Source organism: Carica papaya, chromosome 5 (genome assembly GCF_054855325.1).
Source record: "Carica papaya isolate Zhongbai chromosome 5, ASM5485532v1, whole genome shotgun sequence".
NCBI classification, from domain to species: domain Eukaryota; kingdom Viridiplantae; phylum Streptophyta; class Magnoliopsida; order Brassicales; family Caricaceae; genus Carica; species Carica papaya.
The window spans coordinates 39,339,945-39,355,696 of NC_142313.1; the positions used below are offsets into that span (position 1 = coordinate 39,339,945).

The following is a 15,752-nucleotide window of genomic DNA, read 5'->3' on the forward strand; positions in this document are numbered from 1 at the left end:
CAGACCAATGAGTATTTGGGCAATTAGCCCAATCCGCGTTGTTAAAAGCAGTAAGTTGCATAGAATATCTGACAAGAAAGAATAAATCTCGACATGGAGAAACATGAAGATATTTGATGATGCGATGAATTGAAGCTAAGTGAAGATGTCGCGGAGAGTGCAAAAATTGACTTGTTGGATAGCAAAGGAGATATAAGGTTTAGTAATAGTCAAGTTGTTTAAGCTCCCCACTAATTGTCGATACAAAGATGGATCAAAAGGTAGTTCTCCCCCTTCCTTATGGTACTTAACATCGTTTTCAGATGAGTATCAACTGATGAAAAATTTTGAAGACCAATCAAAGAAATTAAGTCTTGAAAAATATTTATACTAATTTAGTAATATACCGGAAGAGTTAGAGTGAACTTCTACCCCTAAGACATATGTAAATTAGTCAAGATCCTTCATTTAAAATGAATTGCGAAGTGATGTAAAAGTTGAGTAATCAATAAAGAATTTGTTCCCATTCTATCAATATCATCAACATACACAAATAGAAGCACAATTCTAATAGAAGTTTTATGCACGAATAAAGAAAAGTCATATTGACTTTGCACAAACTTAAACTGAAGAAAGGTTGATCGAAACTTCTCAAACCATACACGGAGAGCTTGTTTTAAACCATACAATGAACGATTTAACTTTCAAACTTCAAAAGCAGATAAAGAGAACAAATCAGGAGGAGATGTCATATAGATATCCTCTTTGAGATCACCATGTAGAAAATCATGGTAAGAATAGTGAAACAATGGAAAGAATTGTTCGCAGAGTAGTTATTTTAACTATAGGAGTATGTCTCCACATGGTTCACCCTATACTCTTGTCGATTACCAAGAGCAACCAATCTAGCCTTATAATGCTCAAGATTCCCATCAGAGCAAAGTTTGAGTGAGTAAATCCACTTACATCTAATAGGTTTTGCTGTAGGTGGACATGGAACAATGTTCCAGGTATGATTATCCTGAAGAGCTCGAAGTTTCTCTTGCATTGCTTGCTGTCAACAATCATGCTTAATAGCTTGTGAGTAAGAAAATGGAATCATAATAGAAGATAAAATAACACTAAATGATGTATGATGAACGCCATAACAATTAGGAGGATGGGAGACTCTGGTGGAGCATATCAAGGGTGGTGGTGTATATTCGATGGTGGATTTGGATTGAGAAAGGGCAGCTGCAAAGGATGCCGTTCATGCACATATCTAGGCTTGAACCGATTAGGAGAAGGAGGCAAATCATCAAAACTAGGAAGAATAGCTACATCGGGGAATGACTGATCACGAGTAGGAAAGAAAAATTGATTTTCAAAGAAAATGATTTTATGAGAAACACGAAACTTCTTAGAAGGAGAATTATATGAAATAAAACTTTTGCGATTTGTACTGTATCCCATAAATCCATATTTGACAGAGTGAATAGAAAGTTATGACGTTCATGAGGGGGTAAGTGAACAAAACAAATACAACCAAATGTATGTATATGCACATAGTGAGGATGTTGTTGATAAAGACGAAAATAAGGAGATTTAAAGTTTAGAGTTTGAGAAAGTAGTCTATTAATAAGAAAAGTTGCTACAGATAAAGTTTCTACCACAAACTGAGGTGGAATAGAAGATTCAAATAATAATGTGCGAATAACTTCTAAGAGATGATAATTCTTTTGCTCCGCCACGTCATTTTGTTGATATATGTGTGGATAAAAATGTTGTGGGAGGATGCTTTTTTCATTTACAAATTTACGAAATGCATTAAACATATATTCTCCACCAGAATCAAATCGAAAAATTTTAATGACAATAGAAAATTGAGTTTCAACAAATGCAACAAATAACATGTGTGATTCCCCATACATCACTAGAAATAATTTCAAAGTATTTATATGTATGACTACTAACAATAGGAAATAGAATAATTTTACTCTTTCACAATTTACAAGTTGGACAATCATAAGAAAGATCAGAGAATTGATCTTTACTGCCTAATAATTAAGAATTCAACAAATAAAATATTATATTCGAATTGAGGTGTCTCAATTGTTTGTACCATACATCACTATTACTAATGACAGTAGCACAAGTTAAGAACATATTATTAGGAACGGAAATATGCAAAGGAAACAAGCGTCCAACTTTAGGCCCCTTCGCGATTAACGTCCTGGATACCTAATCCTGCATACAACCACCATCATGAAAAAAATATAAATCATAGTTATTATCAACTAATTGACCAACTAAAAGAAAATTATTAGAAAGTTTAGGTGATAGATAGGCATTGTTAAAAATTAAAGTAATATCACTAATCGCAGTAATGGACAGATTGTGACTATTTGCAACTTGAATAAGTTCTGAACCATGATATAGGCGAACATTTTCGGGCAAATTAGTTAAACCAATCATTTGATTTGATGCTGTAGAATCAACAAGTCAAATCTTAGATAAATAATTATTATTACCTTGAATCCTTTAAATAATTAGGGAAAAATACTGAATATTTTTTATGTTTTATTGAAATGAAAGTAAAGATATATATACATGTAAATGGAATCATATATGATATCAATATAAGTTACCCTATTAATTTCTTTCCTAATTAGTTTAATACATTTTGAAATATAATCAACCTATTATGTATATAGATCTTCTATAATATTCTAACACTCTCTCTCAAGCTGGAACATAGATATTAAACATGCCCAGTTTGTTTCGAAGATACTCAATCCATGTTCTATACAGAAGTTTTGTGAATATATCACCAAGTTGTTCTCCTGTCTTTACATTGCCAGTAGATATGAAATTTTCCTTAATTTTCTCTTGCATGAAGTGACAATCGATATCAATATGTTTGACTATCTTATGATACGTAGGATTTGAGGCAATATGAAGAGCAACCTAATTATTGCACTAGAGTTTTAGAAGAGATGTGGGTTTTAAACTCATTTCATCTAAAAGATAATGTATCCATAAGATTTTCCATATGGATTGGGGCATACCTTTATATTCAGACTCTGCACTTGAGTGAGATACAACTGTTTGCTTCTGACTTTTCCATGATACGAGATTCCCACAACAAAAACACAATATCCTGTAGTAGATCTCTTATCAATCTTACATCCAGCCTAATCAACATCTGTAAAACATTTAATATGAGTATGTTCATGATTTTTAAAGACTATGCCAAGTCCCGAGACATCTTTTAATGAATCTATATGGCTTTGTAGCGAGACTTAAACCATGGCTAGTAGCAAAAGGATATGTTCAGACTTATGGGAGTGGAATATTCTGATACATTCTCTCCAGTGGCCAAACTTACTTCTGTTTGTTTGTTTGTTCATCTCTATTACAGCCACCCGTAATTGGCCCTTACATCATTTAAACATTAAAAATACATTTCTTCATAGTGATCTCTTAGAAGAAGTGTATATGAAGCAACCACCTAGGTTTGTTGCTCAGGAGGAGTATGCTAAGTTTGCCATTTGAAGAAATCCCTGTATAGTTTGAAACAAAGTCCCCGCACGTGGTTTGGCAAGCTCAGTGAGGTAGTTTGTGAGTTCATATTGAAGAAGAGTAAGTGTAATTATTCAATTTTTTACAGATAATCAACAGCTGATATTATACTTTTTGTTATTTATGTTGATGATATTGTAATTACAGAAGATAATCATGCAGGAATATCCTCTCTAAGTCATTCCTACATGCCAAGTTTAATACCAAATACTTGGGACAGCTAAAATACTTCTTGGGGGTGGAAGTAACAAAGAGTAAGGAAGGAATTTTATTGTCTCAGAAAAAGTATGTACTTGACCTACTCCCATTTGCACCTTGCAACCTTTTTTCCTTTGGTTAAATCGATCAGATCTCAGGTATGATTATCATTAAGAGCATTTATCTCTTTCAGCATAACATTATGCCAACCATGGTGATTCAGAACCTCTTTGACTGTCTTTGTTATAGAAAGAGAATCTATAAAAGCAATTAAAAGAGTAGACAAAGGAATAAACATGAATAATTGACGGTGATTCTTGAGTTGGAGTCACATCATCATCAGTTTGCTCAGAAGACACACAAGAAGAAATATCATTATGTTGTTGCTCCGTAGTGGTACTGTGTTGGAATCTATAAATGAGCCCTTCATCGTCTTTTACCTGATCTATAGAGTTGGACTGTGAGGAGAATAATGGTATATTCTCTGAAAAGACTACATTGACTGATACTATATATTTATTGAGGTATGAAGAGTAACATCAATATTCCTTTTGCAAGCGAGAATATTCCAAAAAAACACACCTCAAGACTTTAGGATCCAACTTAGTAATACTGAGTCGCATATCTCGAACATAACAGGTAGTACCAAATACCCGTGATTGTACTGGAAATAATGATTTGTTTGGAAAAAGAATATTGTAAGGAATATCACTTTCAAGTACTGTAAATAGTAAATGATTAATTAAGAAACATGCAGTGGATACAACATCTGCCCAGAATTGCTTAGAAACTTGTGTCTGGAATGAAAGAACTCGAGTAGTATCAAGTAAATGTTTGTTCTTTCTTTTAGCAACTTTGTTTTGAGATGGTGTATCAACACACGAAAACTGATGAAGATTTACATGTTGAGTCATATAATTATGAATTGAATTTGACACATATTTTTAGCATTATCACTTCTTAACACATGCACAGACACATTAAATTATGTTTTGATTTCCGCATGAAAAGTACAAAAATGAGTAAACACTTCAAAACGATTTTTAATAAAGTATATTCAAGTTATTTGAGAAAATCATTCATAAAAGTAACAAAATACTTAAACTCTATTTTCGACATAACAGGACATGGACCCCGTATATCAGAATGACCTAATTCATAAGCAGCCTTAACTCGTTTATTAATTATTGGACTCGACGAGTTACAATGATGTTTTGCAAATTAACATGACTCACAATCTAATGAAGATATATCATGAAACTGATGACATAATTTTTTTAACACAGTGAGAGATGGATGTCCCAACTGACAATGTGTTTCAAATAGAGAGATCACATTAGAGCAATCAATTGGTTAAAACACCCAACTATCAAGAATGTAGAGATCTTCTGATACATGTCATTTACTAATAATTTACTTCGTCATAAGATTCTGAAAAAGACAATGATCAGGCAAGAATGAGATACAACAATTAAGTTCTTTAAGAAGTGTACTTACAAAAATCAAATTGAAAGCAAGTTTAAGTATACTTAAAACAGATGTCAGGATAATGAAGAGAGTTAGTTTTATAGTCCCAGAACCGTCAATATTTTAGTTTGACCCATCAACAATAGTAACAGGAGAGGGTGCTCTGTGTGATCAAAAGTTCGAGAAGATATTAGGATTATTTGTCATGTGATTTGTATCATCAGAATCAATCATTCATTTGTTTGATGAGCAGATAAGACATCTTTTACCTGATTCAGCAGAAGTAGTGGTTGGTAGATATTTTTTCAAAAATTCTTAAAACTGAAAAAATCTTGCATAATCATCAACTGAAACCATAATAGTTTTCGTAGAAGAGTAGTTAGCAGTAGTAGCTGTTGCAATATTAGCAGTCTGTGTTTTCTGATTCCAATTCTGTAGTTTCTTTGAAACTATAATAGTTTTCTTAGAAGAGGAGCTAGCAGTAGTAGTAGTTGCAATATTAGCAGTTTGTGTTCTCTGATTCCGATCTGTAATTTCTTACATTGCCGCTTTATGTCTCTATTCATGACAGTAATAACAAATAATATTATTTGAATCATTTTTCCGACTATTCATTGCTCTGTTTCTTCCCCTGTTATTATTTCTTTATCCTCTGGCAACAAGAACATTAGGGTGCTGATTGGGTGTAGTACTATCTGTGCGTAACACCCTACTGAAAACTTTCTGAAGAGATGTGATCTTGAAACCAGATAAAATTTGAGATTTAGCAGTCTCAAATTCAGGTGGAAGACAAGCCAAGAAGTTCATTATGATTATCTGCTCTCTCTGTGTTTGCAGTACCTTGATATCAGTACTAAACGTTACAAGTACATTAAGTTTCTCATAAGTCTTTTTGAATTCTATAAAGTAAGTTGTGAGAGATTTGACTTCCTTTTCAGCACGATAGAAGCCTTTATAAACATCATACATGCGGGACACATTGCTTTTTCCTGAATATAGAAATTCTAAATAATACATCAGTTCTTTAACAAATCGCAGTGATTAATTAAGGATAGAGGTTGCTGCATTGAAGAGAGGATAAGCATTTCTCAAAAAAAAAATGTGTACAATCTCTTGACTGAAACCAATATGCTAGGATGCAAACTGAGTGATACGCCGTTTGAGGTAGGGAAGATGGAAGAAGGTGGAAAACAAGTTGAAACAGGTAAGTATCAAAGATTAATTCTCAAACTAACCTACTTATTACATACTCGACTAGATATTTCCTTTGCAATCAATGTATGTACTTACTGTCAAAAACTCACTTATTGTTGTTTACAAGATTCTCAGCCTAGGAAAGAGCTTATTCTTGAAGAAGATTGAAACCAAGGGAATATGAGTTTTTACAAATATAGATTGGTGGCAAATCCAACAAAATATAGAAGATCTATTACCATTGCAAGTTTTTAAGGAGAATTTGGTCACTTGGAGGAGTAAGAAACAAAATGTGGAGGTGAGAAGTAGTGTTGAAGCAGAATTTAGAACAATGACACATGGAAGTAGTGAAGAACTATGGCTAAAAAAACTTTTGGAGGAGTTTCAAGTAGAAGCCAAGTTATCGATAAAACTCTATTGTGACAAGAAATCCGCCATTAGTATCTCATTCAATCTTGTACAATATGATAGACCGATATGTGGAAGTGGATTGACATTTTATTAAAGATAAGGTAGAATAAGGTATTATCTACATGACATATGTGCTTATCAAAGAGCAAATTGTAGGCATCCTCATCAAAGGTATTCCTTGACAAAGTTTTAATAGTTTTTTTAGCAAATTGAATATGATTAATATCGACAATCTAACTTGAGATGGAGTGTGAAAATCCCAGATGTTAGAGGATTATGATTGACATTTAATGATAAAAAATAATTATGAGAATCCTAGATGCTACGAGATTGTGATTGACATTTAATAACAGAAAATCAGTGATCGATTTTACTAGTTAATTATGTGTATATTTTGTAATCAATTTCGTGCAATCAATTACTTGGATTGCTTCTTTTTTTTGGTAGACTCTTGTACTATAAAATGGGGGAGAGTTGTACAATTATGTCATAACAGAAAATTAAAGATTTCAATTCTATTTTCACTTTATCTCTTTTTTTTTTTTAAAAAATCAAAAGATAGAATATTCGAATTCATTGTAGTGGTTATTGATATATTATGTATGTTGAAGGGGTCTAATTGTGAAAAGTAATACAAGAACTTTAGTTTAGTCTTACTTTGTCTAATTGATATTATGTCTAATTGCTGCAGGCTTATGGCGGAGACAGAGAAAGTAGTGGATTGAGTGATGTCTTTGACTCACTCGTTCAACACCTTTCAGTTTCTCACTGTGATTTTCTTCGACATTGGGATCGGTTGATTGACTTGGAAGCTAAGGAGACACTGGTGAAATCTTGAAAGGCCCTTTGAATTTCATACTGATTAATGATTTAGCAATTAAATTGACAGCTTTTCTTTTCTTCAATTTTTTTAAATTGAAATTACCAGCTTTCAAAGAAAGAAATTTGGCGCTCACATAATCCAAAGATTGAGCACTTCACTACCTGTCTTTCTTCTCTAGTTCTTGATACTTCATACAATCTTCCAGATCAGAGGTCTTATAGAGACAACAGATTTGTCTATCATTTTGTGCGTCAAAATTTGTCTGCTTTGAATCCTAAAGCATCTGAAAGAGAATCTTTAAGTGCTTCTTCTTCAACAAAAGATTTGGATTGCGCACTGAGAAGTGGAGACTATGTGGTAAGATAATCGTTTAAAATTGGTTTTATGCATTTTGACCTGGTTGATTCAAGACCTCTGAAATAATTTTAAGCTGATACTTGCTGGTCAATTGTCTGCATCCAAGATTCCTCTTTAAATTTATAAATAATCATTGAACATTATTATGTTTCTGTCATGAAGTTATAATTGTCTTGATAGAGAGTTAATCGGCTTTCTGATGTTACATTTAATATATTGCCATGTTGCCCTTAAATATATCTCCTTTAGTAGATGGAAAATATAGTTTCCTGCTATGAGCTGTACTTAACAATACGCAAGTCTGAATATCATCCAATTTTATATTGCTCAGGAAATGTATTTCAAAAGAAAAAGAGTTACTCGGTAAAGAGCTTCTGAACTTCTTTATTTTGGGTGGGTTTTTGACCTGGGGGCTTGGTGAGGCAGAGTTTTAGATATGTTTCTCTTACCATGCAATTTTTCTCATTTGCTGTTGCATAGTGTAGAAACTATGGAAAAAATTACAAGCTGACTGCATATTTTTAAAATTATTATTATATATCTTTAGAATTTATTACTGTATATTTTTACAAGTTATTACGGCATATTTCTACGATTAATTACTATAATTTTTAGAAATTATTGCTATTGATTGTGTAGTAATTTAATCCTAAAATTAGGAGATAAAATAGGAATGTAAAACTCTATAAATTCAGCCTTTTGTACCAACTGAAAAACCAGAAAATAAAAAAGAAAAAATCTTCTTTTTCCTGTCTGCTTTCACGATAATAATAATACAAAACTCTTCCTATTATTACTAACTGGTTTTTAGTATATAGAACTTGCATTTATTCGTTTTATAGCTTTTTCTGATGACATGCTTTGTAATGGGAGCTGCTTGAAATTCCATAAGGCCTCCTACGTTATTTTAGATGTTTTTAAATGTTTTTCTCTTACCATGCAGTTTCTTCAGTTGCTGTTGCGTAATAATGATGATAGAAATTCTTCCTATTACTAATAACTGGTTTATAGTATATAGAACTTCCATTTATTTGGTTTGTAGCTTCTTTTGATGACACTCTTTGTAAGAGGAGCTGCTTGAAATTTCATAGGGCCTTCCATCTTTAATTCTGTGGTTCAATGTTGTTTATGTGGGATAGAAATCGGAATCCAATGGAAAGGAGGATGGTCAAATTGAGATTAGTATTCTCATTCCATGTTCAATTTAAGCTGGGTATATTTGTGATTCCTACATAATCAAGTAGGAGTAGAAATCCATCAACATATAATTCACTATCGATTTAGTTGTGAATCAAATATAAAAATTTTGCTATTCCTACATGTCAACTCATTGATGTCAATGAAGGAGAATGTGAAAAGAATAAGAATTGGATTACGTGAGCCATAGTGTCACTGTTTTTCGGATATGATCCTTTTTTTTTTTTTTTAAATGTTCTGCTGATAGAATTATGTAAAGGTTGAGAATATAGATTGGACTACAAACTTTGGACCCATACAAATTATGCTTACACGTTTAAGCTGGAATTCATTTTCTTTTCTTGTTTCTATTACAAGAAATTTAATGAATTTTGTAAAATTGCTAATGGGTGTTGTGAGTAGATAACGTTAATAATTTTTTAGCCACACTTCACCTTTATTTAGTGCTTATAGCAATTTATCAAATTATTAAATTTTCTTTTGTTTTCAGATACTTACTGCCGAATCATGCCACTTAGTTGTGGCAAGCGGGGTTATAACAGAAATCAGTCGCTCTCATGTTTCTGTGAGTGTAACTTCTTGTCATGCTTTCTAATAGACCTGTTGTTGTGGGCCATGGCTCTTAATAAAGAATGTAGCTACCCACTAACTTTTCCCATTCATCTGAATGAAATTTCCTAATATTCTCTTATTCTGTCAAATGGTCAGGTTTCTTTTTCAAAGTGTTTACATCTTCCTTGGAGCAACTCATCTTCAGAGGCAGACGATCTCTTTCAGGAGGTATGGCGGATCAACAAGGATGAAGCGATGACAACATTTTCAATTATGAGGTAGTTTCCTCACTATGACTGTTGTCATGGCTTGTTTAAACTATGATGTTACTGGAGGCTGTCAAACAATTGACATGATGTTTTGTGGTTGTACTCACTCTTGTTACAACTACTACTGAAGGTTCAATCTCGTACAACTTTTTCTGCCAACTGAGCGAAGTTCTTGTCTAAGGAAGATGATTGTTGACCTTCAGGTGAATGTTTCCTGCAAAAGTTTTATGGTTTCTGCAACCACTGTTTTTTTTCTAAGTATGTGTTTGTCCATTCCCCACACCCTTTTTTTCATGCTGCCCAGGACACTCTGATTTTGCAGGCTCCTAGATTTGACAGTGGATGTATATTGAGTCAAGATCCTGCAATATCGTATATTTGGTCCGAGAAAAGTTTGAATGATGATCAGCGCCGAGCTATTCTTAAGGTAATATTCTAGACTTCTCTCTTTATAAATGTGCTACTTCTCTTGGTTAGATCTATTCACTGTTTCATTTATGAAGATGGGATATCTTCAGTTGATATTATGAATTTTCTTTGGATTGCTCGGCTTTATCCGTCTTACTACTTTGTTGTTTCAGATACTTGCTGCAAAGGATTATGCTCTAATTCTGGGGATGCCTGGAACAGGAAAAACATCTACAATGGTGCATGCAGTGAAAGCGCTGTTGATCAGAGGTGCATCCATTTTGCTTACGTCCTACACAAACTCTGCTGTTGATAATTTACTTATCAAACTAAAATCACAGGTCATCTTTATCCTTTAATGTGTCTTGTCATAGTTGTGGAATGTAGAATTTTTTTCATTTTAGTTTTTCTTTTGCATGCATTCTTTCAGTATAAATCATGCTTCCACATGGTGAAGGAAAATACTCAAGTAGTTAATTTGTTTTATTTTTTTTCATTAGAAAAATTATTGTACTTGTAAGAAACTAGTTTAAAAAAAAAAAAGGAACTTGGGGTGACAGGAACTGATTAAAGAAAAATTTATAAAGAACACAGATAAAAAAATTAACTGTGAGAAAAATTAATAAACAAAATTGAATAGGAATACTATGTAAATGTAGCTTTCAACAACCTCAATGCTTAACCTTGTCTTACTAACTATTTTGATATTCTTCCATCTTGTACAGTTTAGGTTTTTGCTGAAGCTTTGTTGGAAAACCAGGATCAAATTGTACACTTCTGCCTAAAAAGAGAAAAACACGATTGTGGCTTAAGCTTCGTACTCTTGGATTGATTAAGACCATCTGTGATCATGTCTTTCATGCACTAACTAAACTTAAAACAATAATTTTTCTGGCAATCAGTGGCTTTTAAAATGTCGAAATTCCATTTTCTGTTTTGTATAGAATTGCTATTGCATTTTCTTCCACCTTATTGAAATTCAAATAATTGTAGGACATTGATTTTTTACGCCTTGGAAGACATGAAGCTGTGCACAAGGAAGTCCAGGGCAATTGCTTTTCAGGTTAGTAAGAAGTTCTTTTGCAGTTTTTGTTTTAAAACAATATTTGTTTTATTCACCAGGTAAATAACAAATTTCTTTGACAGCAATCAATGTGCACAGCGTTGAAGACATCAAAATGAGGTTAGCCCAAGTGAAAGTTGTTGCAGTTACTTGTTTGGGGATCACTAATCCCTTACTTGTGGACAAGAGATTTGATGTCTGCATTATGGATGAAGCTGGACAGCTTACACTCCCAGTATGTATTATTTCAGGTTCCAAGAGATTTGATGTCCCAGAAGAGGTTGAATTTGTTCTGCTGTATCTGTTGTAACTTATAAGCTGTGTGCGAAAGGGAATTAACCATATGGAAAAATTGTTATGAAGAGATAGAGAACTTCTACAATGGAGTTATATTATGATTTTAATTTATCAGACATGTCAGTCAAGGATAGCAAAAAAGTGGGGAAAAGAAGCATTGAAGCAGCAAAAGTTAGAATAAGGTGCAGAAAGTTAACAAATGATTTCATTGTCATGTCAGGTTTCTCTAGGACCTTTGATGTTTGCTTCAACCTTTGTCCTTGTTGGCGATCATTATCAACTGCCTCCGTTGGTTCAAGTATGCATCTTCTTGTCTTTTGATGTCAAGTTCTTGATGTATTCCTATTGAAGCTTTTTACAGAAATTTTACCTTTTAAAGCTGTGTTGTAGAGATTTTTACCTGTAAATGTTAAGCTCATTAAAAGTTTCTTAATTATCAACTTTTAAGAGTATAGAGGCTCGAGAAAATGGAATGGGCATGAGTTTGTTTTGCAGGCTATCAGAAGCACATCCCCAGGCAATTTCAGCATTGCAAAGCCAGGTTTCTTATGATCTGAACTAAATTACTATGGCATGCTTCTTCCTGCATTATGTTTATTTCACTATGGTATGTCTCTTTCTTTTGCAGTACCGTATGTCCCAAGGCATCATGGAACTGTCAAATGCATTGATATATGGTGATAGATTGCGCTGTGGGTCCTCTGAAATAGCAAATGCAAAACTCCAGTTTTCAGCAATGAAGCCTTGTTCATCGTGGCTAAAAGAGGTAAGAGCCTGTATCTTAACTTTTCCCAGTGGATGAGAATTGTCTTTTTTGTGGTTTGTCGGTTTTGACTTGCTTAAGGCCTGTGCTTATTTTACCCTTGACATGCCTGCTTCAATCAGTAACATTTATTATCAAGGTGGTTAGTCAGATGATTGCTATGATTTGGTTCACTTATTAGAGTAATAAGGCTAGCTTTATTTAGAACCATCTAGAGGCATTCTTCTATGGACATAAATTTGCTAGTGTATCGATCAGAGATCCTGTTATATGACTTCAATAATCCATTGCCAACAGTTGTTTATGCATGCTGCAAATACTCATTCAGAAGCTTGCTTGAATAGGTGGGGACTTGGGGGCCAGTAAGTTGTATTCCTTAAATGTCCCAGAGCTTTGTTCACTTTATTGAAGATGAAACTTCTCTGACTTCATAAAAAAATTGACATGCCCAGTTTCAAGTATTTTTCCAAACCCCTCCGGCATTCAGCTTGTCGAAATCCAAATCCAATAAGTCTGCTGCTTCTTTTTGCTATTACTGCAGAAAATTGTGTTGGACAGGCTTTACATAATTAAAATGTTGTTGATCATAGCTCTCTGCTTCACCCATGATTCCTCGTGTCAAACTAAACTTACTAGTATTATTTTGTAGGTGCTGAATCCAAGCACACCAGTTATTTTTATTAATACAGGTGTGTAGAAATATTACCCGCATTTTATTCATGTTCTTCGTTTTGATTTTTTGCTACTAAATTCTTGTACAAAATTCAGATAAGTTGCCTGCAATTGAGGCAAGAGATAACAGGGCTGTTAATAATCCACTTGAAGCATATGTAATTGCAGAGGTACCCTCCTTTCTTATCACTAGGAAGTATTTGTTGCATTTACATTCAGTTTGATTCAAATTCTAATTCCATGGAACAGAAATAATAACACAATAAAACTATGATAAAATTTTGGATGAAAAGTTATTCTAATTCTAAGTCAATTTCATGTCTAGTGAAGTTAGGTGTTTTCGTAATTATTGGCTTAACAAGTGAGAATACAACTATATAGTTGTGGAATTGAAGATATGAGTAAAGTTAACTTAGTTGTGTATCAAATGTGTAAATATGAAAAGTTTGTATAGATTAGATAACAACAATAGGAATTGAATTATAATAGAATGTTTGCCTCAAATACAAATTTACAAAATAAGAGTGTGTTAATAATTCTAGAAGCATATGTAATTGGTATAGGACTGTTTGCTTTGATTTGCTTACTTAAGAATTTGGAATAAATCTTAGAGATCACACCCAGGGTGATGTAGCACAAGTTGGAATAAGATTTAAGACAAAAAGAAAACTTAAGAAAGGATCCAATCGACAATCATAGGGATTAGCAACACCCACAACTATATGGCTGTAATTGTCGCAACTATAATCACAAGGTTATTTAGGCACTCAATTAAATGAAAGAAAATGAGTAGTTTTTATTTAATGATGAACCTTGTATGTATTTGTAGAGTGCCTAAGTAATCTAATGTGTCTAGAATCCTTTAATTAAAAAAAGTGAAATAAGACTTCTTATTAAATGAGAAATGAAGGCAACTAAACAACAAGCATATTCTTAATAGTTTCTATTACCATTAAATGTCTTTAAGTTGAATAGTGGGAAAAGAGGGAAACCCTTTGCTTTAACCAAACCTTGAAAGTGGATGATAACAGGAGATAAATAAGCTAAGTACCCTAAATTATACATAAGAATTATAAAATCATAAATATCATGATACTAATATATAAAAGTTCTAGAATCTTCTTGTTAAGTATCATTCTCCTCCACTTAGTAAAACCTCATTCTTGAGTTCTGAAATGTCGAAGCAGCAAGAAGGTGAAAGCTTGCAGATGTTTTTCTAAATAACTGAAATATGCAAAATGAAATGGTTGCAAAGAAACAAGGAATGCTTCCGAAACAAGGACTTGAAGAAGTGAATCAATTAAGAATGAGAGAAGAATAGTTTGACTTTTCTTGTTATTGTTATGGACCAACAAAATTTCTGGGGTAGTACTCTTCAAGTGAGAAAAAACAATATAGTTATCAATCTCAACGTTATTTCTCACTAGTTAAATTGAGAAATGTGTTTTAGGTAACTTTGTTTGATTAAAAAAAATCACAACATCTTTCATAATCTCCTTAATCTATTGAATTGCTTTCAGTTGCTAGATGGTCAATGGTAATGTTCTTAGTTACTTCATCTGTTAACTTCCTCTTATTAGTTAGATTCTTAATGATGATGACATTATCTTGCTCCATAAAACAGATAGCTTATGCCGTTATGGCATTATTGTTATCATGCAAGTTAATGATTGATGATTTTATTACCCACATAAAAATGGTTAAACTTATTGGCACAACTTTCAAGGATTCTCCTAAACCCATGAGGAATCGACAAAACTTCTTTATCTTATAGGAATATAGAATACAATTTTACTTCTATGTAATTAGGGTATTCGTTGATTTCATAATCGAACGAGATCATATTGGACCAAGGACTGATTAAGGGTAGTGGACTAGACTAAAGACTTACACTGTTTTATTTTAATTAGACCAAAATGGATTAAGATTTTTTAAAAAAATTCTAATTAGAAAATAGATAAAAATAAAACAAATAAATTTTTTAGTAATTTTCATTTTTTAAGTTAGTCCATTTTTGTGCGGACCGTTCATGATTTTTTTCTCACTATTTAACATTTGTATATCAGTTTGTTTATGATTTTAATATGCCCAATCATCTTTCCTAAATTCTGATCCTAAAAGTCACAATGTCAATAGTCAAATATTAATTTCTACTTATACTTGTGTGATAACTTATTGATTGACATAAGATTAATACACAATTTTGGGAACATATAACACATTTTCTAGGATAAAGGTAAGATTAAGCTTAATGTTGTCGTTGCTTGCAGTATTGAGGGACCATATGCTATGATAATCTTCTTATTACGTAGACAGGGAATATATGTATGAAAATGTTTATAAGTATTGGTATATGATATGTGACTCATGAGTATAATTATCAAAAGGTTTATCTAAGGTATCTAATCTGTGTGAGAAGGAAAGGGTACCTAAATATTTTATTATATTCGTGGGCTTTTTAAGATCCTCCAATCGAAGTTCCATTTGTCCAATTTCAATTTTGAAAGCAGTGAGATCGACATGTGTTTCTTCTTCCTATTG

The 15,752-nt window shown here is 32.7% G+C and overlaps 1 protein-coding gene across 1 annotated transcript in view; it reads left to right on the forward strand.

Moving 5' to 3' along the window:
• Positions 1-15,752, forward strand: part of EMB2411 (DNA replication helicase) — a 38,934-nt gene that overhangs the window by 19,539 nt on the left and 3,643 nt on the right. The window contains exons 20-33 of the mRNA XM_088220842.1: positions 7,502-7,636; positions 7,739-7,990; positions 9,678-9,752; positions 9,896-10,017; positions 10,139-10,211; positions 10,313-10,435; positions 10,590-10,757; positions 11,410-11,479; positions 11,563-11,714; positions 11,997-12,074; positions 12,225-12,317; positions 12,405-12,542; positions 13,189-13,228; positions 13,308-13,381. Of these exons, the coding sequence (XP_088076968.1) occupies positions 7,502-7,636; positions 7,739-7,990; positions 9,678-9,752; positions 9,896-10,017; positions 10,139-10,211; positions 10,313-10,435; positions 10,590-10,757; positions 11,410-11,479; positions 11,563-11,714; positions 11,997-12,074; positions 12,225-12,317; positions 12,405-12,542; positions 13,189-13,228; positions 13,308-13,381 (1,593 nt within the window). The remainder of the gene's footprint in view (positions 1-7,501; positions 7,637-7,738; positions 7,991-9,677; positions 9,753-9,895; positions 10,018-10,138; positions 10,212-10,312; positions 10,436-10,589; positions 10,758-11,409; positions 11,480-11,562; positions 11,715-11,996; positions 12,075-12,224; positions 12,318-12,404; positions 12,543-13,188; positions 13,229-13,307; positions 13,382-15,752) is intronic.